At 45.6% G+C, this 27,299-nt stretch overlaps 1 protein-coding gene across 1 annotated transcript in view; it reads right to left on the bottom strand.

Annotated features, from left to right (window-relative positions):
* Positions 1–26,317, bottom strand: part of LOC146042446 (IgGFc-binding protein-like) — a 110,024-nt gene extending 83,707 nt beyond the window's left edge. The window contains exon 1 of the mRNA XM_083162437.1: positions 26,200–26,317. Within this exon, the coding sequence (XP_083018563.1) occupies positions 26,200–26,317 (118 nt within the window). The remainder of the gene's footprint in view (positions 1–26,199) is intronic.
* Between the last annotated feature and the right edge of the window lie 982 nt (positions 26,318–27,299).

Raw genomic sequence — 27,299 nt, 5'->3', positions numbered from 1 at the left:
ACATTTCCAAGGATGGTGCTTCCCAGCAGAAGCAACGTAAGACAAGACTGCACCCAGGAACGCCGGCTATAGACACGGAGGGGGATGTTCTATGATGGGACTTCTACTTTACATGGGATGTTGCTATGGGCAACCAATCAGATACTGGGCCTAGGGTTACCACCTAGTCCCTTTAATTCCAGACACATGTTAATTACACAGGTTCTGTGGCAGTTTAAAATCAGGTGAAGTGGAGTCTTGAAGTCAGCCAGCCACAGAACCTGTGTAATTAATATGTGTCCGGAATTAAAGGGACTAGGTGGTGACCCTAACTGGGCCAGATGCACTAAGCTAGAAAAGTGATAAAATGGAGAGTGATAAACAGCCAGCCAATCAGCTCCTGTCTGACATTTTTCAAACACAGTCTGTGACATGGCAGGTAGGAGCTGATTGGCTGGCTGTTTATCACTCTCCATTTTATCCCTTTTGAATCTTAGTGCATCTGGCCCACTAACTGTTATCTTATAGAAGGTACTAAATAGATAAGTAGATTCTGATTGGTTGCCCAGAGCAACATCCCATGTGAAATACAAGTCCCATCTTGGTAAATTTCCCCCAGGAGGTCTTAGTCCTACACTCTATGGAGTTCTATTGAAGATCTTATTAGTGAAATCCCTGCATGCGACTGTGTTATGAATAAAGTCCCATGGTGCTGTGTTCTATGTAATGAGGTAGTAATGGGCGATGTAATCTGGTAGCTATTGTTCTGCCCGGCTTAGTTGGAATTGCTTGGCTACTCTACCTCTCGCCATTGCCCAGACTGGCTGGCAGCTAGCAGCGCTGTTTGTTTATTTAGTTACAGCAATTTCCTCATTCTTTGTACCGGGAATTCCCCCCCCCCCCCCCCCCCCCCCCCCCACCAAACGCATTAAACAACAGTATTAACCAATCGCAGCCGCGCATGAAAAGATCAGTACAATATTCTGCTCTGTCCATATTAAAACCTTGAATGTGGCCCAGTAAAAGCAGAACTCCTTTTAATGAATAATAAATTCTCATATTATTGTAACTTTATTATTTGTATTGGGTTTGCTGCTGGACGTTAGTATACTGAAGACGATGGAAATATCCTTGTTTCTGACTGCACATAAAGAATTTATCTGTCAGGACCAAGCTTTGGCAATCCCAGATCCTGTGGAGCATTGGCAGACAATCTGTAGCTTAAACTCTTAAGTTCCATACACACCAAATGACAGGGGCCACAGGCTGCGTGTCCTGATATTGCGTGTACCTACTGAACGATATCGGCAGCCGATATCTTTCAGTGACGCCACCAGGACCCACTCTTTTGGCTATATAGCCAGATTGACCTGCAGGTTCAGAAGACATCAATCGTTAACAATATTGAGTGTACACACTAGACAATATTGTGAACTATATCACTCAGAAGCCCTTTCCTCAATATCCTCTAGTGCACAGGTTCTCAAACTCCCTCCACAGTGCATGTATTCCAAGTATCAACACAGCATCAAGTAAAATAATTAGTTCCAACTGTGGATATTTTAAAATGTGTCAGTGAGTAATTAACGCACATGTGCACCTGCTGGGTGACCTGGGAAACGTGAACTATGTGCGGTCCTGAGGACCGACTTTGAGAACCACTGCTCTAATGTGTATGGAACTATAGACGCGTTATGCAGATTCTCTCCTTGCTTCGCCTCGGTCCTCTCTCTCTATATGATAGTAGGCTAACATTAGGTCCATGTCCTCCTGCATCCCCAGCCACGAGAGGTGTGCTCTGCTGTTGTGCTCAGTCTCCTTCACATTGATGCACTGCCTCATGTCTCAGTGCATGTCTCAGTCTCCTTTGATCCATCTAGGCAAGGGAGTGTCCTGAAGACCTAGGGATTGTGTTGTTACTATGAGAAGAAATAAGAATTGAGCAGGTAATTGAGGAACGTACCATTTCATCTTGGCTCTTAGGAACCCTGTCCTTGAAGTAGGAAGCAAGATCTTGTGCACTGATAGTAGCTGGTGGCTGCTGGATTTGAGTCCTGGAGTTGGTGAAATGTCACCGGCTATTAGAGATATGTCATTTGCGAACGAAGCAGGTCTTTTGGATGGGTCCCATAAAAGACTGAATGAGCGGCTGATCCCAAAAAGGTGACCTGTCGTTCTTTTACTTTCAGATTCGTTTTCCATTACAATGCATTTGCCTGATCTCAGCACTGCCACCTGTGGCAGCTGAGATGTACTGACTCCGGAGACTGAGTTCAGTGCTGCGACTGCAAGTGAAAGAAAGAATAACAAGGCTGCTGCTGCTAGGGATGGCCATCGGTGCAGACGCCATCGATGGTTACCATCGATGGCGATCCTGCACTCAGCCATCGATCAGTGTTTTACTCGGTCATGTATGTTCTTATTTGTTCAGCTCAATGTTTTTTTTTTAAGTTAAAAAAAATGGCAATAAATGATTGTAAAACAAAGTATGCTTCGTTATTATCAAATTACCCCTTCTTTCAAAGCGAACCGATGAGCCGTTTAAAAGATCTGGATCTTTTCACGGACTGATCTGCTGGATCCCAGCTCTCGTTAGTGACCCGTTTTGCCCATCTCTACCAGCTATTAGAAGCAGAAGAGAGAGATAAACATAGCTCTTGTAGGCATGTGAGTTTCTTTATGGCAACAGGTTGTGGATGTTATTGCCAACGTAGAGATATACTGTAAGCAAAAATGTCACGAGTGGTAATAAAAGGGGAGTGGATAAGTGAGGCTGCAATGTGTAAAGAGGCTGAGTTACAGGGAGAGTAAAATATGTGATTGATTTAGATAGAATACAGAGGAGTCATTTGTGGTACATGTTGTATTAGAGTTATTTCATGCCCCTTTCTCACTGCAGGTCTTAAACGGTATATTGCCGTTTGTTTCCCCCTTTCTAAACGTTTAAGGCTGCAGTGGGAAAGCGCCAGAGTTGATTTACAGTCGGCAGGTCCCAGACTTTCATGGGAAATAGCGGGCCCGAAAATAAATTAAATAAATATGCGCATATTTAATGAACGGCTCCGCCGATGAAATGACAATCTCCTAATGGACCTTCCTCCACGTCCTCCTCCTGAGCACGGACCGCGCTGCCCGGTGCCCCCAGTGCCCCCACTGTCTATGCACCAGCCTCCTCCTGCATGATGCTTTCAGCAATCAGTCTGGGAGCTGACGACTAGGAGCCCTTCAATGCCCGCTGCCTACCCTGCCTACCATGCTGCCCGGATGCAAGGTACCAGCTGCAAGGTACCATGGGAGGGGGGGAGCAAGGTACCAGGGCAGGGGGGGAGGGGGGTACCAGGGCCGGGGGGGAAGTGAGGGTACCAGCTGGCAGGTACGGGGGGGAGGGGGGGGCAAGACAGGTACCAGGGGACAAGAGGGGTTTAAACGGTATTACTGCAATGTGAATGGTACTTAAACGGTAATCTACGGCAATGTGAAAGCTAATACCGTTTTAAATACCGTTTCAAAATACCGGTTCCTTAAACGGCTTGGCAGTGCGAAAGCAGCATCAGCTTAATGCTGGAGAAACACCATCCTGGTATGCCTTCAATTAACTAAGCATCACTGACTAAAATCACAAACACAGGTATTTACAAATTGCTGGCAAATGATGATGCTGCACTTGTAGCTTACATACAAATTGGCTGCATGGTGTTCTCGGACAGTGTGAGGATTAGGGAATGAGAAATATGTACATATGATTAGATACTGTACTCAGGTGAATATAATTGAACGACAGGTAATTTTATGGAAGTTACTTAGCCACAAAGGTGAAAATTTCCATCTGTTTTGCTACTATATGACTTATCCCCCCCCCTCCCCAATTACAAGGCAGTCAGTAAAACTCCATTAGGACAAACTTTGAGACAGTATATTGGCAATAATACTTTAGGAAGTTAAAATAATATGTAAATGGGATATTATTTGAATTATTGCTATAGATATCAGCAATGTAATTGCCCAATATAATATATATATATATATTCAAAATTGCAGCAAGTATTCAGCCCAGTATTGCAACCGTCCACAGGGCCGGTGCAAGGCACCGGAGTGCCCCAGGCGAGGGGGGGCGCCCCGGTGCCTACTGGGGGGGTACCTGCGGCGCTGTCTGATCTGGCGGCGGGGTCCCTGCAGTGATGCGCGCTATCCGGCAGCCAGGCGTCGGCGCGGGAAGCGCTGATGGGTTTGAAAACTCGCCGCACGCTGATTGGCTGAATCGCAGCCAATCAGCATGCGGAATGTTTTCAAACCCAGCAGCGCTTCCCGCGCCGCCGCCTGGCTGCCGGATAGCGTGCATCACTGCAGGGACCCCGGAGCCAGATCACACAGCGCCGCAGGTACCCGGCACGGACACCCCTGCAGCCTCCATGCGAGAGGCGAGGGGAGAAGTGCCGCCCTCCAGTGGCTGTCGCCCTAGGCAAATGCCTAGATTTGTCTAGTGGTGGCGCCGGCCCTGACCGTCCAATGTAATTACCTGTAATGAGAGGAGGAAAACACAACGTCACATCACAGCAGAGTCCCTGGTACAGATATACTGTAGCGCACTATGTACTGTAAGTCCTGGATAAGTCCTGGATGTTGTTATATGACTTAGGAGGTCATTCTGATTGACTCTGTAAGCTATTATTCCACAAGGAGAAGCATTTTTGGACTGCATCATCCAAGGGGTACCCGCATTCTCCCAACTTGTGGCGACCAGTTTGGTAATTATAAATACATCTGGAGACCGCCTTTACCTCCACATTCTTGCATAACCATCTGCCCTCAGGCAATATCGGAACCAGTGGCTTTCAAAAATGTCAACCTATAGGCAGTAATAATTATGGCGTGTATCAATGTGTTGAATTGTTTTTATATATTAAAAATTGGATATTTGTATTAAAATTGACTGCTTTTTATGCTCATGTGTACTCCACATTTGCATAAACAAATAGTTTTTGGATTCTTGTGAGGATTGATTACCCCCATTACTAAAGCAGCTGCTATTGGGTGACTCCACATATTAAGGGGGTTATTCTGGTTCACTCCTTCTGCCAAATTCCTTCTTAGATGGACAAAACCATGTGCACTGCAGGTGGGGCAGATGTAACATGTGCAGAGAGAATTAGATTCGGGTGAGTTATTTTGTTTCTGTGCAGGGAAAATACTGACTGCTTTATTTCTACACTGCAATATAGATCTCACTTTGATGTAAAACCCCACCAAAATTTAACTCTTTCTGCACATGTTACATCTCCCCCACCTGCAGTGCACATGGTTTTGTCCATCTAAGAAGGAATTTGGCAGAAAGAGTGAACTAGAATAACCCCCTAAGCGCTCAAATTGTAACCTTGGTTATCCAGTTTATGTATGTAAAAAAAATGCAGTATTTGAAGAGGGTCGTCCCTGTGTAGGATTATGCTTCAGCTAAGGCTTTGAGAAGGGTATTTGTCTGCTTAGTACCATGGATTCTAAGCATCATCTCTGATGAAAGATTCTTCTCAGATGACTGAAGGTATGAGGGCAATAATATGTAATAGCCTCTGAGTATGGTGGCTGTGCAGGACCCTTTGTTACAGTCTTGACACATATGAGGCCGCTGCTAATAAATCTATATTTGTAGGGTAAGTTAGGTGATCAATAGGGATTTCAAAACTTGGGGGCAGATTTATTATTTCTGTTGAAGTGATAAAGTGGAAGGTGATAAAGCACCAGCCAATCAGCTTATAATTGTCATATTTCATATGCAGCCTGACAGCTAGGAGCTGAGTGAATTTACTAAAGGAAATTTGTGAAAAAAATAGGTGTATTTGTATCCAGAAATACACTTATTTTTTAACATTTACTATCCCGAAAATACGGCAATTCGTATTCGTATTGATAGCACGTCAATACGACTACGAATTGCCGTATTTTCGGGATAGTAAATGTCAAAAATAAGTGTATTTCTGGATACAAATACACCTATTTTTTTTACAAATTTCATTTAGTAAATTTCCCCATTTATCTTCATAGTTGGGGCAGCACGGATAGTGTAATGGTTAGCATTACTGTGTCCCAGCACTGAGGTCATGGGTTCTATTCCCACCATGTGTCATATACTGTATACAGGGCAGTACGGACGGTATAATGGTTAGCATTACTGCCTCACAGCGCTGTGGTCATGGGTTCTATCCCCACCATGTGTTATATATACGGGGCAGTACGGACGGTGTAATGGTTAGCATTACTGTGTCCCAGCACTGAGGTCATGGGTTCTATTCCCACCATGTGTTATATATACGGGGCAGTACAGACGGTGTAATGGTTAGCATTACTGCCTCACAGCACTGAGGTCATGGGTTCTATCCCCACCATGTGTCATATACTGTATACAGGGCAGTACGGACGGTATAATGGTTAGCATTACTGCCTCACAGCGCTGTGGTCATGGGTTCTATCCCCACCATGTGTTATATATACGGGGCAGTACGGACGGTGTAATGGTTAGCATTACTGTGTCCCAGCACTGAGGTCATGGGTTCTATTCCCACCATGTGTCATATACTGTATACAGGGCAGTACGGACGGTATAATGGTTAGCATTACTGCCTCACAGCGCTGTGGTCATGGGTTCTATCCCCACCATGTGTTATATATACGGGGCAGTACGGACGGTGTAATGGTTAGCATTACTGTGTCCCAGCACTGAGGTCATGGGTTCTATTCCCACCATGTGTCATATACTGTATACAGGGCAGTACGGACGGTATAATGGTTAGCATTACTGCCTCACAGCGCTGTGGTCATGGGTTCTATCCCCACCATGTGTTATATATACGGGGCAGTATGGACGGTGTAATGGTTAGCATTACTGCCTCACAGCGCTGTGGTCATGGGTTCTATCCCCACCATGTGTTATATATATATACGGGGCAGTACGGATAGTGTAATGGTTAGCATTACTGCCTCACAGCGCTGAGGTCATGGGTTCTATTACCACCATGTGTTATATATACGGGGCTGTACGGATGGTGTAATGGTTACATTACTGCCTCACCGCACTGAGGTCATGGGTTCCATTCCCATCATGGCCCTAACTGTGCAGAGTTTGTATATTCTCCCTGTGCTTGCGTGGGTTTCCTCCGGGTACTCCGGTTTCCTCCCACAATCCAAAAATATACTGGTAGGTTATCTGGCTCCCAAAAATTAACCCTAGAACGTCTGTGTGTTCGTGTGTAGGGAAGGGAATATAGATTGTAAGCTCCACTGGGGCAGGGACTGATGAGAATGTTCAAATATTCTCTGTAAAGCGCTGCAGAATATGTGTGCGCTATAAAAGAAACTGTTAATAAATAAATAGTTACATAGTAGTTAAGGCTGAATAAAGACTTGCGTCCATCGAGTTCAACCTTTAGTGAGTATGATCTATTAGCTCCATCCCTTGTATTCTGATATCTTTAAAGAGAGATTATGATTCTTGTTTGTACCCCTGGATGTTTTTAACCAATATATATCTGTCCAACCTTATTTTAAATGTATTTATTGTGTCTGCCGACTCCACCATACCAGGAAGAGAGTTCCATAGTTTGGCTGCCCTGACTGTAAGGTACCAAAATCTTCTTTCCTCTATTCATGAATAGACTGCAGAAGTATACCGCTAATTAAGGCCACCATCTAGACGATATCATATTCACAACCTATCAAAAATAACCTGTATGTCATGCCCTTTTACATTATGTAGTAATATTTTCAGTAGCATTGACCATTCTTTCTAGGTTAACCTTTAAAATCTGGGAGGTTTTTGCCTCATCATGTATTAATAAATAAATAATAACTAAGAAAATTATTATTTACAAAAAGAGAACAATACTTAGTTTATACAAATAATAGTAATAAAAATTTGACAATAAAAAAAAAAGACAATAGACATGTGCTCTACTAATTATCAGCTGGATCCTCACTTATAAAAGTTGTTGATGATGATGATAAAGATAATTACGATGATAAATCGTTTCTGGGTAATATGTTATGTAACTTTGTGCATTGTGAATTTCCTCCTAAAATATGTACATGTCTTGTAATTGTATAGGGTTGTATATTAAATCATCAGTTTTACAATGTTATAATCACATGACGGAAATGCAATAAAACTTAATTTATAGGTTTTATTCAGAGTTGGTTGAAGTTCTTTTTAGTGTCTGAAGAATTATTGTAGCTAGGGAAAACATCACCACATATTTGGTATATGCAGGCAGGGTAGTATATGGTAGATACAGTATATGAAGCAGTGATAAGGAAGAAGTGGCCCAGAGGAGAAGTGGCGCATGACAACCAATCAGCTGCTCTTAATATAATTTTATATTATGCAAATTATAGATGTTATTTCGGTGCTGATTGGTTGCCATGGGCCACTGCTCCCCGGCTCACTTCTCCTCCCTTAGCACTGCTTCGTACATCTACCCCATCATTCTCCTCACTTTCTTTATCTCTGGTTGTTTGGTCATCCCCTACACTACAGATGATCACGTTTTATTTTACTTCTTTACTTATATTCCCATCTTGTTTGCTTTTACAACAGTCAATACGGGGTAAATTTAGTAAAGATTCTAAACAAAGGGGGATGTTGCCCTTAGCAACCAATCAGATTCTATCTATCATTTTCTAGGAAGTAATAGAGAAATTATAAACAGAATCTGATTGGTTTGTTCCAGGTCGCATCAGGGAATACCATCAACAGGCTCCTAGGCTGCATCATTGGAACCCAGATCCACTCAATCATTGTCTCCACTCTTCAGTTATTCCTCTGTGTGTCTCAGTTATCTCCTGCATTGCTATACAGCATTCAGTCATCGACCCACCATCGATGGTTAAAGTACTCCACTGTCATCATCATCACTCTGCATCCCCCTGAGCACCATTCCAGCCTGCCACAAAGAAACCTGGGCAGAGGGTCGCGACCTGCCCGTCAGGTGCAGTGAAGTTCATATCCCTTTGTGGGGGGTCACTGGTGAAAACCACTGGCGGGTTAGACTTCTACCTTGTGTCCGTGGGGCAGCATGGATGGTGTAGTGGTTAGCATTACTGCCTCACAGCGCTGAGGTCATGGGTTCTATCCCCACCATGTGTTATATATACGGGGCAGTACAGATGGTGTAATGGTTAGCATTACTGCCTCACAGCACTGAGGTCATGGGTTCTATCCCCACCATGTGTTATATATACGGGGCAGTACGGATGGTGTAATGGTTACATTACTGCCTCACAGCACTGAGGTCATGGGTTCTATCCCCACCATGTGTTATATATACGGGGCAGTACGGACGGTGTAACGGTGTAATGCTTCACAGCACTGAGGTCATGGGTTTGATTCCCACCATGACCCTAACTGTGTGGAGTTTGTATATTCTCCCCGTGCTTGTGTGGGTTTACTCCAGGTACTCCGGTTTCCTCCCACAATCCAAAAATATGCAGATAGGTTAATTAGCTTCCAACAAAAATGAACCCTAGAATGTCTGTGTGTGCGTGTACATGTGGTAGGAAACATAGATTGTAAGCTCCACTGGGGCAGGGACTGATGTGAGTGTTCAAATATTCTCTATAAAGCGCTGCAGAATATGTGTGCCCTAAATAAGAAACTTTTAATAAATAAGGTAGTGGGGGAATGAAAAGGTCGGATGACGCGTACCGCCCCCCCCCCCCCCGCCCCCCCAAACCCACACCCCCACCCCCGCGGGCTCGCTACGCTCGCCACACTTCGGGTTGGCATTCATCGTGGGGTGGCGTTAATAATGGGGGGGCATTTCGCATACAAATTACCCATCAGGGTGGGTATACAATCAAAAATCGGGTCCATTGGGCCATTTAACATTGTTCCCTATGTAAAATCGGGTCCATCGCATCGGTCGCATTGTATGCCATTATAATGGCATACAATGGATCCGATTTTACATAGGAATTTAACATTGAATACAATGCATTCAATGTTAAATCGCGTTGGTCGCGTCGGTCGCATCGTATGCCATTATAATGGCATGCGATGAACGCGATGGACGCAATTTTTTAATTGTCGGGAAAAAGGCTAAAAATATCCCTAAAATCGCCTCGGCCGCGTCCATCGCATACCTTAACTTAAGGTATGCGATGACCCACGATATGCGCCGTGCTAGGAAACAAGTACCATAAATAATAAATAAATTGTGTCATGCCAAATTTTTGTGACTCCCGTAGAATTTTTCTTTGCATCCCTGTATATGAATTATCATTACCTAAAATAACTTAGCTTCTGATTCCCTGAGCCCTGCACTAGCTCACCCAGGTCATTACCGGGAAGACAGCAACACCGCTCCACGATGCCGGGATAGAAAGTAGGCCCAGGATCGGAGTATAATGTGTCATACAAGTTCACATTCCTTTGAAGCAATGAAAAGATAGAGTATTCCGTCCAGAGTGGCAGATACCGGGGGTCTAACCAGGCATATTGCCGGTTCAATTAGATGGGAGGGGCCATACCAATTTTGTCAGTCCCAATCCCCATCATTTCTGATGGAAGCCATAGCCACTGGATGTTAGTTCTCACCAACATTACCTACTGAAAATCTGTCACCATCTGGTATGTGGCTAGTAGCTCACGCAAAAGGGCTTCTTCATCATTTGCTTGAGATACAGTAATATTCCTTTTCACAAGCTAGTATGACTACTTCTACAGGAACTTGAGGAGCACAAACTTCAGACCACGTTGAGTAAAGTAAATTTTTTAATGCATGGCTATTCTTAAAACCTGGACTATTAATGAGGGATGAGGTTGGGAAACTCTACTCTAGATGTTTTTCCATCTGGGCTGCCTCTGATACAGTGATAGTGTCTTTGATGTTGCCAAACGCATGCTGATTGCACAGTTGCCCTGGTAACTGGGGCATTCATCAGTGGTGGGTGGGAAGTTTGACTGGGGCTCTTCCTGCAACAGTTTAAAGTTCTAACAGACGAGATCTGAATACCTGTAAGTGCCGCTCAATATAATGCTGTCAGACACAACAAGGGGGACCTCATCTGACTTTTGGCCGATCCCAATTCTGTAGTACTTCTCGCATTCCTTCACTTTGGACCTCTTAAGCAGCCCATACACGCTGCTATGAGGGCGTGCTTTCCGTGCTGTACTAGCACAGATCACATTGCATTGCATTGCATGTGCATCCATTGTGCATGCAATGCGATGCAGTGTGATGAAACCTAAGTACAAAAAAAGTATGTGCTTGCACATACTTTTTGTACTTAGGTTTCATCACATTGCATCAGAGGCAGAACTCTGGGAGGCAATGGAGTCATCTGCCGCCGGGCTCCTGCTCCCAAGGGGGCACCTCTACTCCACTTCTAATTTAAATTAGGTAATTAAAAGCAATTGATATTGCTAATGTGGCTTACTCCCCCTTCTACCATAATGTTTGCAAGTGTCACACCCTGTATTAGATTCCATGACCTTACTGGAGACAGACACCTTACTGAATGAGCTATTAGGGGGGCACCAATGCTAACCTTGCCTCCGGGCAACTGGGATGAATTTACGCCACTGCATTGCATCGCATTGCATGCAAAACGGATGCACATGCAATGCAATGTAAAGTGATCCGTGCTAGTACAGCACGCCCACAAAGCAGCGTGTATGGGCTGCTAATGTCCTGCTTTGCATGGTAGCTAGGAGGTGTTTCTCTGTGGCACACTGTGGAGTCCAGAGGCTTCACGGAGTTTGGCATAGAATTATAATTTTTTTACTGGAAAAAGAACCACTGAGGCATGGCCCCACCTGCCTGTGGCATGGCCACACCCCAAAAGTACAGACTCAAAGTACATTGACCCTGAACAAGGTATAATTTCAGAGGTATGACACTGTCATCAATCTCTAATAGTTCCCTGCTTCTGACCTCAATGCATTTTTGTTCGATTGATTTGTGGATCCGAGCCCAAGAGATAATTACTTTTAAACTTTTACATAAGATCAAGAATGTATTCGTCATGAGGCTAAATAGAGGAGAGTGAAATTCAATTATATCAAATAGAAACTTATATCCAGCAGCAGAACCTGTTTTATGATTTAAATTGGGCGCTCTGTTTGGCACTGAGTTCTTTGAGTTAACCTCTTGCCAAGTCCGAGGTAATTAGTGTTGTGATGTAACTTAAAATAGTCTCAGCATTGCTAAAAATGTCCACACATTGCATACACAAATTTCAATTTTGTCTCATTTACTTGTCTGATTTTACATTTGCTGTAGATAATGGGCTCAAACTCTTCTCCGTGTTTCCAAAAATCAAGGGTTACAAAGTTTCAAAAATGTTTTTAATAAGGAAGAAGATATTTGTTGTTCAGAAATGGTATAAATCACAATTTATTTCTGATTGTTACATTCATTCTATTGCAGACTGTAAACTCCTTGGAGCAGGGCCAACTTTCCTCCAGTTCTCCCAGTGCTCTTCTCTGGCACATCAATTACAGCTCTCTTGCCCACCTACCCTCTATATCCGCATCTCTTCTCACTTGTGTTCGTCCATTTCTATCACTGACTTCTTATACCCCTGGTAACATGCAGACTGCTCCTCTGCTTCCCAGCTGTATTGTGTACTGAGCATTGTGCTGCTGTTACCTGTGCTGTGTCCCCTGTATTGTTCTAATGTGTGCCCTATGTACGGCGCTGCCCCTGTTAGTACACGGACACCTCCTCTGCTTCCCTACATCCCAGCTGTATTGTGTACTGAGCATTGTGCTGCTGTTACCTGTGCTGTTATAGTGTCTCAGTCACTGTAATGTTCCGTGTCCCCTGTATTGTACTAATGTGTGCCCTATGTACGGCGCTGCCCCTGGTAGTACACAGACACCTCCTCTGCTTCCCTGTATTGTGTACTGAGCATTGTGCTGCTGTTACCTGTGCTGCTGTAGTGTCTCAGTCACTGTAATGTTCTGTGTCCCCTGTATTGTACTAATGTGTGCCCTATGTACAGCGCTGCCCCTGGTAGTACACGGACACCTCCTCTGCTTCCCTACATCCCAGCTGTATTGTGTACTGAGCATTGTGCTGCTGTTACCTGTGCTGTTGTAGTGTCTCAGTCACTGTAATGTTCGGTGTCCTCTGTATTGTACTAATCTGTGCCCTATGTACAGCACTGCCCCTGGTAGTACACGGACACCTCCTCCGCTTCCCTACATCCCAGCTGTATTGTGTACTGAGCATTGTGCTGCTGTTACCTGTGCTGTTGTAGTGTCTCAGTCACTGTAATGTTCTGTGTCCCCTGTATTGTACTAATGTGTGCCCTATGTACAGCGCTGCCCCTGGTAGTACACAGACACCTCCTCTGCTTCCCTACATCCCAGCTGTATTGTGTACTGAGCATTGTGCTGCTGTTACCTGTGCTGCTGTAGTGTCTCAGTCACTATAATGTTCTGTGTCCCCTGTATTGTACTAATGTGTGCCCTATGTACAGCGCTGCCCCTGGTAGTACACGGACACCTCCTCTGCTTCCCTACATCCCAGCTGTATTGTGTACTGAGCATTGTGCTGCTGTTACCTGTGCTGTTGTAGTGTCTCAGTCACTGTAATGTTCGGTGTCCTCTGTATTGTACTAATCTGTGCCCTATGTACAGCACTGCCCCTGGTAGTACACGGACACCTCCTCCGCTTCCCTACATCCCAGCTGTATTGTGTACTGAGCATTGTGCTGCTGTTACCTGTGCTGTTGTAGTGTCTCAGTCACTGTAATGTTCTGTGTCCCCTGTATTGTACTAATGTGTGCCCTATGTACAGCGCTGCCCCTGGTAGTACACGGACACCTCCTCTGCTTCCCTATATCCCAGCTGTATTGTGTACTGAGCATTGTGCTGCTGTTACCTGTGCTGCTGTAGTGTCTCAGTCACTGTAATGTTCTGTGTCCCCTGTATTGTACTAATGTGTGCCCTATGTACAGCGCTGCCCCTGGTAGTACACGGACACCTCCTCTGCTTCCCTACATCCCAGCTGTATTGTGTACTGAGCATTGTGCTGCTGTTACCTGTGCTGTTGTAGTGTCTCAGTCACTGTAATGTTCTGTGTCCCCTGTATTGTACTAATGTGTGCCCTATGTACAGTGCTGTCCCTGGTAGTACACGGACACCTCCTCTGCTTCCCTACATCCCAGCTGTATTGTGTACTGAGCATTGTGCTGCTGTTACCTGTGCTGTTGTAGTGTCTCAGTCACTGTAATGTTCTGTGTCCCCTGTATTGTACTAATGTGTGCCCTATGTACAGCGCTGCCCCTGGTAGTACACAGACACCTCCTCTCTTTCCTACATTCCAGCTGTATTATGTACTGAGCATTGTGCTACTGTTACCTGTGCTGTTGTAGTGTCTCAGTCACTGTAATGTTCTGTGTCCCCTGTATTGTACTAATGTGTGCCCTATGTACAGCGCTGCCCCTGGTAGTACACAGACACCTCCTCTCTTTCCTACATCCCAGCTGTATTGTGTACTGAGCATTGTGCTGCTGTTACCTGTGCTGTTGTAGTGTCTCAGTCACTGTAATGTTCTGTGTCCCCTGTATTGTACTAATGTGTGCCCTATGTACAGCGCTGCCCCTGGTAGTACACAGACACCTCCTCTCTTTCCTACATTCCAGCTGTATTATGTACTGAGCATTGTGCTACTGTTACCTGTGCTGTTGTAGTGTCTCAGTCACTGTAATGTTCTGTGTCCCCTGTATTGTACTAATGTGTGCCCTATGTACAGCGCTGCCCCTGGTAGTACACAGACACCTCCTCTCTTTCCTACATTCCAGCTGTATTATGTACTGAGCATTGTGCTACTGTTACCTGTGCTGTTGTAGTGTCTCAGTCACTGTAATGTTCTGTGTCCCCTGTATTGTACTAATGTGTGCCCTATGTACAGCGCTGCCCCTGGTAGTACACGGACACCTCCTCTGCTTCCCTACATCCCAGCTGTATTGTGTACTGAGCATTGTGCTGCTGTTACCTGTGCTGTTGTAGTGTCTCAGTCACTGTAATGTTCTGTGTTCCCTGTATTGTACTAATGTGTGCCCTATGTACAGCGCCGCCCCTGGTAGTACACGGACACCTCCTCTGCTTCCCTACATCCCAGCTGTATTGTGTACTGAGCATTGTGCTGCTGTTACCTGTGCTTTGTTGTAGTGTCTCAGTCACTGTAATGTTCTGTGTCCCCTGTATTGTACTAATGTGTGCCCTATGTACAGCGCTGCCCCTGGTAGTACACAGACACCTCCTCTCTTTCCTACATCCCAGCTGTATTGTGTACTGAGCATTGTGCTGCTGTTACCTGTGCTGTTGTAGTGTCTCAGTCACTGTAATGTTCTGTGTCCCCTGTATTGTACTAATGTGTGCCCTATGTACAGCGCTGCCCCTGGTAGTACACAGACACCTCCTCTCTTTCCTACATTCCAGCTGTATTATGTACTGAGCATTGTGCTACTGTTACCTGTGCTGTTGTAGTGTCTCAGTCACTGTAATGTTCTGTGTCCCCTGTATTGTACTAATGTGTGCCCTATGTACAGCGCTGCCCCTGGTAGTACACAGACACCTCCTCTCTTTCCTACATTCCAGCTGTATTATGTACTGAGCATTGTGCTACTGTTACCTGTGCTGTTGTAGTGTCTCAGTCACTGTAATGTTCTGTGTCCCCTGTATTGTACTAATGTGTGCCCTATGTACAGCGCTGCCCCTGGTCGTACACGGACACCTCCTCTGCTCCCCTACATCCCAGCTGTATTGTGTACTGAGCATTGTGCTGCTGTTACCTGTGCTGTTGTAGTGTCTCAGTCACTGTAATGTTCTGTGTCCCCTGTATTGTACTAATGTGTGCCCTATGTACAGCGCTGCCCCTGGTAGTACACGGACACCTCCTCTGCTTCCCTACATTCCAGCTGTATTGTGTACTGAGCATTGTGCTGCTGTTACCTGTGCTGTTGTAGTGTCTCAGTCACTGTAATGTTCTGTGTCCCCTGTATTGTACTAATGTGTGCCCTATGTACAGCGCTGCCCCTGGTAGTATACGGACACCTCCTCTGCTTCCCTACATCCCAGCTGTATAGTGTACTGAGCATTGTGCTGCTGTTACCTGTGCTGTTGTAGTGTCTCAGTCACTGTAATGTTCTGTGTCCCCTGTATTGTACTAATGTGTGCCCTATGTACAGCGCTGCCCCTGGTAGTACACAGACACCTCCTCTCTTTCCTACATTCCAGCTGTATTATGTACTGAGCATTGTGCTACTGTTACCTGTGCTGTTGTAGTGTCTCAGTCACTGTAATGTTCTGTGTCCCCTGTATTGTACTAATGTGTGCCCTATGTACAGCGCTGCCCCTGGTCGTACACGGACACCTCCTCTGCTCCCCTACATCCCAGCTGTATTGTGTACTGAGCATTGTGCTGCTGTTACCTGTGCTGTTGTAGTGTCTCAGTCACTGTAATGTTCTGTGTCCCCTGTATTGTACTAATGTGTGCCCTATGTACAGCGCTGCCCCTGGTAGTACACGGACACCTCCTCTGCTTCCCTACATTCCAGCTGTATTGTGTACTGAGCATTGTGCTGCTGTTACCTGTGCTGTTGTAGTGTCTCAGTCACTGTAATGTTCTGTGTCCCCTGTATTGTACTAATGTGTGCCCTATGTACAGCGCTGCCCCTGGTAGTATACGGACACCTCCTCTGCTTCCCTACATCCCAGCTGTATAGTGTACTGAGCATTGTGCTGCTGTTACCTGTGCTGTTGTAGTGTCTCAGTCACTGTAATGTTCTGTGTCCCCTGTATTGTACTAATGTGTGCCCTATGTACAGCGCTGCCCCTGGTAGTACACGGACACCTCCTCTGCTTCCCTACATCCCAGCTGTATAGTGTACTGAGCATTGTGCTGCTGTTACCTGTGCTGTTGTAGTGTCTCAGTCACTGTAATGTTCTGTGTCCTCTGTATTGTACTAATGTGTGCCCTATGTACAGCGCTGCCCCTGGTAGTACACGGACACCTCCTCTGCTCCCCTACATCCCAGCTGTATTGTGTACTGAGCATTGTGCTGCTGTTACCTGTGCTGTTGTAGGGTCTCAGTCACTGTAATGTTCTGTGTCCCCTGTATTGTACTAACGTATGCCCTATGTACAGCGCTGCCCCTGGTAGTACACAGAACCCTCTCTTCCCTACATTCCAGCTGTTTTATGTACTGAGCATTGTGCTGCTGTTACCTGTGCTCTGTTGTAGTATTACAGTTACTGTAATGTTTAGTCCTGTGCACCCTGTATTGTACTAATGTGTGCCCTATGGAAACCACTTGTGGTGCCTTATAAATAAAATGTAATATTACTACTAATAATAATAACAACAAAAACATTCATACAGTACATACAAGGTGAGTACATGCAACTGTAAGGCTCAAGGAACAGGTTTCGGATACACACCTCAGCTGGATCTCCATTGACAGCTCTGTGGGGTCACTGGATCACACATGGGCATTTGTATGTCACTTTTGAAAATGTAATAAAACTGTTAATAAATAATAATAGTTTGCAAGAAACAAGGGTACTTGTGGATTATCACGGCTCCCACAATGGCCATCGTATGCGTAAAAATCGCATCGCATGCGATCGCATACGATTTGATCGCATGCGATCGCATACGATTTGATCGCATGCGATCGCATACGATTTGATCGCATGCGATCGCATACGATTTTTCACTGAAAAGCATCCAAATGCATTGGAATTAGTATGAAACATGTTCAATGGCCCCCAAATGGCATTTTTGAGGCTGTACCACCCCCACTATCAACGCGAACCCGAAGCGTGGCGAGCGTAGCGAGCCCGCGAGGGGCGTTGGTACGCGTCCTACGACCTTTTCATACCCCCACTCATACCCCCACGCGTCCTATGCGTCCTACGACCTTTTCATACCCCCACTATGTGGCGCGGAGTTGAGAATAGAAAGTGTGGCGAGCGCAGCAAGCCACCGAGCCCGAAGCGTGGCGAGCGCAGCGGACACCTTCACAGGTATCCGCGTCCCCTCACGGGCTTCACAGGTGTCCGCGTCCCCTCGCGGGGCGCGCTGCGCTCGCCACGCTTCGGGCTCGGTGGCTCGCTGCGCTTGCCACACTTTCTGTTCTCAACTCCACGCCGACGTGGATAGTGGGGGTATGAAAAGGTCGTAGGACGCGTACCGCCGCCGCTCACCACGCTTCGGGTTTGCGTTGATAGTGGGGGTGGTACAGCCTCAAAAATGCCATTTGGGGGCCATTGAACATGTTTAATACAAATTCCAATGCATTTGGATGCTTTTCAGTGCAAAATCGCATGCGATGCGATTGCATACGATTTTGACAAAAAACTGCAAAAATCTGTAAAAATCGCATCGCATCGCATGCCATCGCATGCCATCGCATGCCACTATATATGGCATGCGATGGCATGGGATGGGAGCCGTGATAATCCACAAGTACCGAAACAAGAATTGAATTGACCTGGGGGTGTCTGGAGTAGACACTCTGCAGCGATGGACTGGGGGTGAGGGCCATGCTTCATCCACTAGCATAGACCCTTTTTTTTTGCAATTCAAACAGTCTGGTTTAAATGTTTAGATTAATTGTATTTTTTGTTTATTCAAAAACGGACTACATTGAATGTTCATTTTCTTATTTGAAAGTGGCTCACCACTGGATCTGCTACTAGCGCTATTGCTGTTGAGCCTAACTAGACGTTCGACCTTGAAGGGTTAATTTTTGCCGATACAATGTCGGGCTAATTTCATGAAATAGTTCTTACATTTCTTGCAATCCAACAAAGGATAATTCAGTAAACCATAGGCCGGTGTTCTTCCTTGTAATCCCGGTTATGTATTATCCTCCGTACATGTATAACTGTTTATGTGGGCAGCGGATGAGTGTAGGTAAATATCTTGTAGGAGTTTTGTGTTACCCGCACAATTACAAAGCATACAATTCAGCTGACAATGCTGGAACAAAGCCCAGATGTCTTACTAATACAAAAAGGTTTTGGATATACTGTATAAACAATGGGGTATATTAATCCTGACAAGCCGTATTTTCAATGCCTACGCTATCAGAAGTACGGTGAGACTCTAAACTGTATCATCTGCACATAATGTACCATTGTCAGTGGTGAGGTGTAACCTGGAAATTCGTAGAGTATCAGAGAAAAAGCTTCAGGTACTTATTTGACAAGTAAAAATCAGACGGTACCAATGTAGCCAACTGGGTGCTGACAGGGGGTGGCTTGACAAGCGGCTACTAAAGGGATTGAGTAGATCCCTAATTTAACAAGGAAACGAGGAGAAAAATGTAGCGCTCAACCAATGAGGAGTTTGGAAATTAAAAATAAACATTTAATAGTGCACATAAACTTGCATATATAAAACACAGTAAACAGTAAAAACAATATTAATACTGCCAAAGGATTGCCAATTGCATTCGTATAGAAGGAAGGTAGGATCCGCTTCTATATATACCGCCGTTTAGGTGTGAGCAAGATGGAGGAAAGGCAATTCATGCCACATCAGTTGGCACAATCTCCAATAAAGTGCAAAGTACAAAAGTGGCAGTTGTAGGCAGGCAGATTCTCAGCCACTAACGCGTTTCACGGTCACACAGGTCAGCTGTTTCAGGACAACTTTTTTAAAGGTATATTAACCTATGTACGTTAGGAGAATCTGTTGTGTGCTACTATGGGCTTGATTCAGCTCTTTCTGCCGCTGATCGCCATAGATGGAACTGGAGCTTACATCGTCCACCCCAAGCAAGCATCAACTCACCTGCATTCCCAGAGGAACGCCAAGTGTTTTCATGGGGACACAACCGTAAAACGCTGGGCATCCCCTGCACCCCCGAAACAATAGATGGCTCCCTGAGCCGTCTATTGTTTTGGTGGCATTGTATGGGATTTTTGAAGTGGTGATTCATTTTAGGAGTGGAACCCCAGGATGCTGTGATAGCGCACAATATATTGGATTGAATATTGTTTTTTTGTATACTGTTCCCCTGTCTGCCACCTCCCCTGCCATGCGAACGCATGCACAGACCCCCACCATCAGAAGCGATCAAGCCTGAACCAGGCTTCATATGCAAATTGCAATGAGTCAGAACAGAGCAGGGCTCATAAATATTACAGTATATCAGTTGCATCATTTCCATGAATCCAATCGCATCAACATAGACACACAAAAAAACATTAAAAAACTCACGTTGACCTATTTCATGTCGACCTTTTGCTTTTGTTGACCATCTGACCATGTCGACCGAATGCATGTCGACTTTTTTCATGTGTAATTCCTTCAGTCCTCAGTGTTTTGTTCTGGTTCAATATCAGAAACCAGCTTAATTCGGCATTGTTGCTCTAACCATTTATTGTTGTTATTCTGAGCTAGTTCTACACATCTGTGTTTTAGATATTTTGTTGTTACCTGCTTTAGGATATCACTTGTGATCCCCTGTTGTTTATGCTGGTTGCTACTGTCCAGAGTTTAAGACCTGGCGACATCCTGAGTACCGGTGAATGTATCGTACTCTATGGGAACCATGTGTGATTGTTATAAGCAGAAGTCCTAGGAGTCATATAATAATTAAGAAGTTAGCTTGTGGTTTATTACATGGATATTCCCTGTGTTTATCTTATCTTTCATTTTATTTTTACAAAACATATTATTTATACATAATGGGGCTGAATCACAATGGGTTCTCTGGCTGTTTTTGGAGTGCAAATGGTACAAATTCACTCTAAACATGCTCAAAACTGTATGAATGCACATGGCACAGAGATACTTGGTTTGTTGGCCCAACAAATGGGCAGCTGTGGGAGGCACTGGGGTATCCTTTTATAAGCAAAAGTACAGTAAGGGCAGGTTCACACAATTCTGTATGCACACAGACCTGGAAAAAAAGCAGAAATAACCCTGGATCAGATAGGTCATTGGTGGGAGATCAAAAGACAAAAAGGAGGATGATGATTATCTGATCTGGAAATTGTTTATGATTGTCTGTTTGCGAATACTCCACTGACATTGATAAGTAATCTGTTCAGCACAACACAGGGCACAAGGCCTAAGCATTGGCACCCAGGAGCTTGTTGACTGTGGCAGAGATTCCAGGAGCATCCTTACGAGGCTCCGAGCAGGCACCATTCCTGCTGTAGTTCCTCTTGCACTGTCCCCCTAATTTTTGGTCCCAATAACCCTACCCCCTTGACCTGACTTAGTAGTATCACATGTTGTGAGGTGCAACTGGTATAAGGCACTCAGTTGTGGACCTGGGCACACAGGTTATTCTGGTTTAATCGGTCCCCCGAACATTTGCACGGGGGACTGACTTTTAGTGTCTGCCCATGCGCAGTTATACACATGTGCAGATGCTTGGTGCAAGTGGGCATGGCGAACTGCATATTCACTGTCCTGCTCTCGCCAAGCAGAGTGGGGAGGGGGGTCGGGGGGGCAGTGGCAGGGGGCACAGCCCATGGGAACACCCAGTGTTTCTTGGGCGTTCCCATGTTAATGGTGCAGTAGCTGTTGGTCTACAGCAAGTTGGTCGACAATCCATGTTAATGGTGCTGTTGGTCTACAGCAAGTTGGTCGACAACCGTTGGGTCGACACCATTAGGTCGACATTGGGATAGGTTGGCACGGTTCTACCTAATGCTTATGTCGACCTAATGACCTGTCGACCTAAAGACATGTTGACCTTGACCCATGTCGACCTTGACCCATGTCAACATTGACCAATGTCGACCTAAAACCATGTCGACCTAAAACCATGTCGACCTAATGGTGTCGACCGAAAGATTTTCAACGAACTTGCTGTAGACCAAATTATCCCATTCCAAAATAAATAGAATGAGTGTAAACGGATTGCAACATACTGTACTGTGTTCTTATTCCACATTACTGTACTCCCTAAACTTTGACAAATATAGTAACATGCCAACATATGTTGCAACTGGGAGAACCGGTTTTCCAAAAATGTATCAGATAAGCCATAAGCGGATACAAACAAGTGGGAGTCATTGGCAAAGAACAGAAAATTCAATATCAGGGTGTTAATAAAGTTATTTAAAAGTGCGTGCATGGTGATATACTGGATTAGTAACAGCAATGCAGCTCAGAAACCGCACCATAGACTTGGGCAGGATAATGGAACATACAGTATGTATGGGATGGGATATAACTGCACTCATTTAGGGCAGAGCTGCAGTATTCATAGTGTTGTGGATGTAATTCCTCTACGGTGGCTATAAATCCCTGATTGAGTATCATTTCTGATGCCTCCTCTGTTGCCCCATCTCTATTTCGCTCTCTCTACCATAGGTGCAGGGAGTGCAGCTGCTATGGGGCCCACAGCTGAGAGGGGCCACCTTCCCTGTCAGTTACAAGGGTTATATACAGGGGTGTAGATCAGTGGCGTAACTATAGCACCGCAGCCCCCGTGGTCGCGCGGGGGGGGGGCGCTGTGCATGTGGGGGGGGCTGCGGTGCTATAGTAATGCCCCCGCCCCCCATCCCCCGAAGGCTTACCTGTCTGCGCATCCCGGCTCCCCTCCTGGCTTCAACCAATTCTATGGAGACGGACCACGATAAAATGACCGCCCCATAAAGCAGACAGTTCTCTGAAACTGTCTCCGGTCCGTCTGCATAGAATTAATTGAACCCAGGAGGGGAGCCGGGACGCACAGACAGGTAAGCCAGCGGCAATGGGGGGGGGGGGGCACGGGCGGCCGGGGGGGGTTTGGGAGGGGGGGAGGCGCCCCCCCATTAACGGCGGGGGGGGCACCCCAAACCAAGCTATGCCACTGGTGTAGATACCATAGGTGCTGGAGATGTAGCTGCTATGGGACCCAGAGCTGAGAGGGGCCACCTTCCCTGTCACAGTTACATGTGTTATATACAGGGTGTAGCTACCATAGGTGCAGGGAGTGTAGCTGCTATGGGGCCCAGAGCTGAGAGGGGCCACCTTCCCTGTCACAGTTACATGTGTTATATACAGGGTGCAGCTACCATAGGTGCAGGGAGTGCAGCTGCTATGGGGCCCAGAGCTCAGAGGGGCCACCTTCCCTGTCACAGTTACATGTGTTATATACAGGGTGCAGCTACCATAGGTGCAGGGAGTGCAGCTGCTATGGGGCCAGAGCTGAGAGGGGCCACCTTCCCTGTCACAGTTACATGTGTTATATACAGGGGTGTAGCTACCATAGGTGCAGGGAGTGCAGCTGCTATGGGGCCAGAGCTGAGAGGGGCCACCTTCCCTGTCACAGTTACATGTGTTATATACAGGGTGTAGCTACCATAGTTGCAGGGAGTGCAGCTGCTATGGGCCCAGAGCTGAGAGGGGCCACCTTCCCTGTCACAGTTACATGTGTTATATACAGGGGTGTAGCTACCATAGGTGCAGGGAGTGCAGCTGCTATGGGGCCCAAAGCTGAGAGGGGGCACCTTCCCTGTCACAGTTACATGTGTTATATACAGGGGTGTAGCTACCATAGGAGCAGGGAGTCCAGCTGCTATGGGGTCCAGAGCTGAGAGGGGCCACCTTCCCTGTCACAGTTACATGTGTTATATACAGGGGTGTAGCTACCATAGCTGCAGGGAGTGCAGCTGCTATTGGGCCCAGAGCTGAGAGGGGCCACCTCCCCTGTCACAGTTACATGTGTTATATACAGGGGTGTAGCTGCCATAGGTGCAGGGAGTGCAGCTGCTATGGGGCCAGAGCTGAGAGGGGCCACCTTCCCTGTCACAGTTACATGTGTTATATACAGGGTGTAGCTACCATAGTTGCAGGGAGTGCAGCTGCTATGGGCCCAGAGCTGAGAGGGGCCACCTTCGCTGTCACAGTTACATGTGTTATATACAGGGTGTAGCTACCATAGGTGCAGGGGGTGCAGCTGCTATGGGGCCAGAGCTGAGAGGGGCCACCTTCCCTGTCACAGTTACATGTGTTATATACAGGGGTGTAGCTACCATAGCTGCAGGGAGTGCAGCTGCTATGGGGCCCAGAGCTGAGAGAGGCCACCTTCCCTGTCACAGTTACATGTGTTATATACAGGGGTGTAGCTACCATAGGTGCAGGGAGTGCAGCTGCTATGGGGCCAGAGCTGAGAGGGGCCACCTTCCCTGTCACAGTTACATGTGTTATATACAGGGTGTAGCTACCATAGTTGCAGGGAGTGCAGCTGCTATGGGCCCAGAGCTGAGAGGGGCCACCTTCGCTGTCACAGTTACATGTGTTATATACAGGGTGTAGCTACCATAGGTGCAGGGGGTGCAGCTGCTATGGGGCCAGAGCTGAGAGGGGCCACCTTCCCTGTCACAGTTACATGTGTTATATACAGGGGTGTAGCTACCATAGCTGCAGGGAGTGCAGCTGCTATGGGGCCCAGAGCTGAGAGAGGCCACCTTCCCTGTCACAGTTACATGTGTTATATACAGGGGTGTAGCTACCATAGCTGCAGGGAGTGTAGCTTCTATGGGGCCCAGAGCTGAGAGGGGCCACCTTCCCTGTCACAGTTACATGCGTTATATACAGGGTGTAGCTACCATAGGTGCAGGGAGTGCAGCTGCTATGGGGCCCAGAGCTGAGAGGGGCCACCTTCCCTGTCACAGTTACATGTGTTATATACAGAGTATAGCTACCATAGGTGCAGGGAGTGCAGCTGCTATGGGGCCCAGAGCTGAGAGGGGCCATCTTCCCTGTCACAGTTACATGTGTTATATACAGGGTATAGCTACCATAGGTGCAGGGAGTGCAGCTGCTATGGGGCCCAGAGCTGAGAGGGGCCACCTTCCCTGTCACAGTTACATGTGTTATATACAGGGGTCTAGCTACCATAGGTGCAGGGAGTGCAGCTGCTATGGGGCCCAGAGCTGAGAGGGGCCAACGTTTTGCTCCCATAAGCCGGAAAGTGGTCAAAATTTGACTGATAAATGGGTAAAATTAATGTAATTTGTTTGTCCATTTCTGTCAGTTTACAGTGTTTGGGAGGATATGGTTAGTTGTCATTGGCTCCTATACATTACTAGGTGTTTTACTCCAATTGTCCAGATTGGACAGACAGTCTGCCAGATAATTGCATAGTGCATACCCAGCTTTAACAAAAGCGAGTTTCTTTCTGGAAGATTATGTTGCTGATTTAATGGATCAATGAATCTAAATTGAGCTTAATAAATCAGTTGTAATTGTGGTTTTGGTTGGAATTCAAAGCTGCCTAAAGAATACACCGTAAAAAAGTCAGAGATGTCCTGCACAATAAACCAGCCATGTGTTCGGGTGAAGCGTGGTGTCTTTGTGTTGGTAATCTGCAATGTTGCTTTGCATGTACAGACAAGCCCGGCAGTATATCAGCTCCTGTATCAGGAAAATGAAACTAGTGCTGCGGTAAAGGCCCGTACACACTGGGCGATTTTGAGCTGTAATCAGCTCAGTTTTCCCATTTGAGCTGCTTTCAGCTCAAAAGTCAACATCATTGCTGACCCCCGCCGCTCATCTGCTGGTATCGTCCTGCTATGGAAAGTCATCCACCCTCTGTGGAAATCGTTCTATCCCTACCACAAGCCAACTGATGTCTCACCACTTCAATCCGATAAAAATGGTTTTATTAAAACAAAAACAGTGTAGTAATGGCAACACGATACTGAGAAGAAAATGATCCAAACACCGCTGTGTTAATAAAATGTAATACAGCGATGTTTGGATCATTTTCTTCTCAGTATCGTGTTGCCATTACTAATCATATCTAGTACGGTACAGACGCTGTTAGGTTTTTGGTCCTACACTGTTTTTGTTTTAATAAAACCATTTTTATCGGATTGAAGTGGTGAGATGTTCCATTGAAAGATACCTTTAAAGGAGTCTACATGTAAGCATTTCCATATGCCTGCACGAGTGCCGTGATCCTATAATATTCCTGGATCGTTTGGGAACCTTGGGAGCACCTTTTTCCATATTTTCCCTGCAATCCAAAAAAGGAGGACTTTCTTATATCCCTACAGTATTACACTATTGTTTATTTTCCTTTTCTCCACATATTCAAACTCTTGAACCGGAGAAAAAGTTGGAGATTACGTGGATCAAGATTATTCCATTGGGACATTACTTTCAGCGCTTTGAGACTATTCCTGTTTTTATCTATTGTTCCTCTGCTGAACCTGCCTCAGTTGCTGCTCCCTGGGAATCTTAGCCGGATCTTCAGCCTGACCTCTGACCTCCTCAATTACCCCATCATGTTCTACTACCCAGTAGTCTCCAGCAATCCAGCCGTGGGGCATTCTTGAACCCTCTCTTTCTTTGGCTCCTCCTTTCATTACCAGTACCATCATCTTCCTGCATATTTGGGGTTATTTTGGTTCACTCTTTCTGACAAATTCCTTCTTAGATGGACAAAACCATGTGCACTGCAGGTGGGGCAGATGTTACTTGTGCAGAGTGAATTAGATTTGGATGGGGTTTAACTTCAAAGTGAGATCTATATTGCAGTGTAATAAAAGCGTAGCCAGTATTTTCCCTGCACAGAAACAAAATAACTCACCCAAATCTAATTCTCTCTGCACGTGTTGCATCTGCCCCACCTGCATTGCACATGGTTTTGTCCATCTAAGAAGGAATTTGTCACAAAGAGTGAACCAAAATAACCCCCATTGTCCGGATTCTCTTCATCCATGTATCCAGTCTTTCTGCAGCAATGTTTATTGTCTCAACTTTATTGTCTCTACCTACAAATATGAATGAAGACCCGTATCACTATATTTAGGTTTTAGTGTATCCTGTGATATCGAACCATTGTTTATTTATCTTTGTATTTATGCTTTAGGTTTATATGTCTTTCCTGATATAATTGATTCATTATTACTTTTTAAAGACTATTTAATAATAAATGGCTTAATAAATCGTTAATTGTCTACACTCCCAGTATTTTCTGCTTTAATTGGAAGAGCTGAATAATAAAAATCAGCATATAAACTCCCTGTCTTATGTCATTTGCATTCATTAAAAACTGAGTAATTATTTTAACAGCTCTAACAATAAAAAAAAAAAAAACTTTGAAACAATTGAATCTTATGGGCGAAATGTAATAGGGTGCGTTTTTTTAGACTAAAAAAAAATCGCACCAAATCGCACCTTTAAAAATCGCGTTTTTTGCCGCGAATTCGCATATGTAATGAGATGCGAATTAGCGGCAAAAAATGCGATTTGCCGCGATTTGCCGCGATTTTTAGTCATGAAAATGTGCGCATTTTCAGTCATGAAAATGTGCGCATTTTCATAAATGCGATTTTGTGCTAAAAAAAAAAAGTAAAA

This window comes from Crinia signifera, chromosome 19 (assembly GCF_055691185.1).
Source record: "Crinia signifera chromosome 19, ASM5569118v1, whole genome shotgun sequence".
NCBI lineage: Eukaryota > Metazoa > Chordata > Amphibia > Anura > Myobatrachidae > Crinia > Crinia signifera.
Note: the sequence above shows the minus strand (reverse complement) of the source record. Positions and strands in the feature narration are given on the sequence as shown.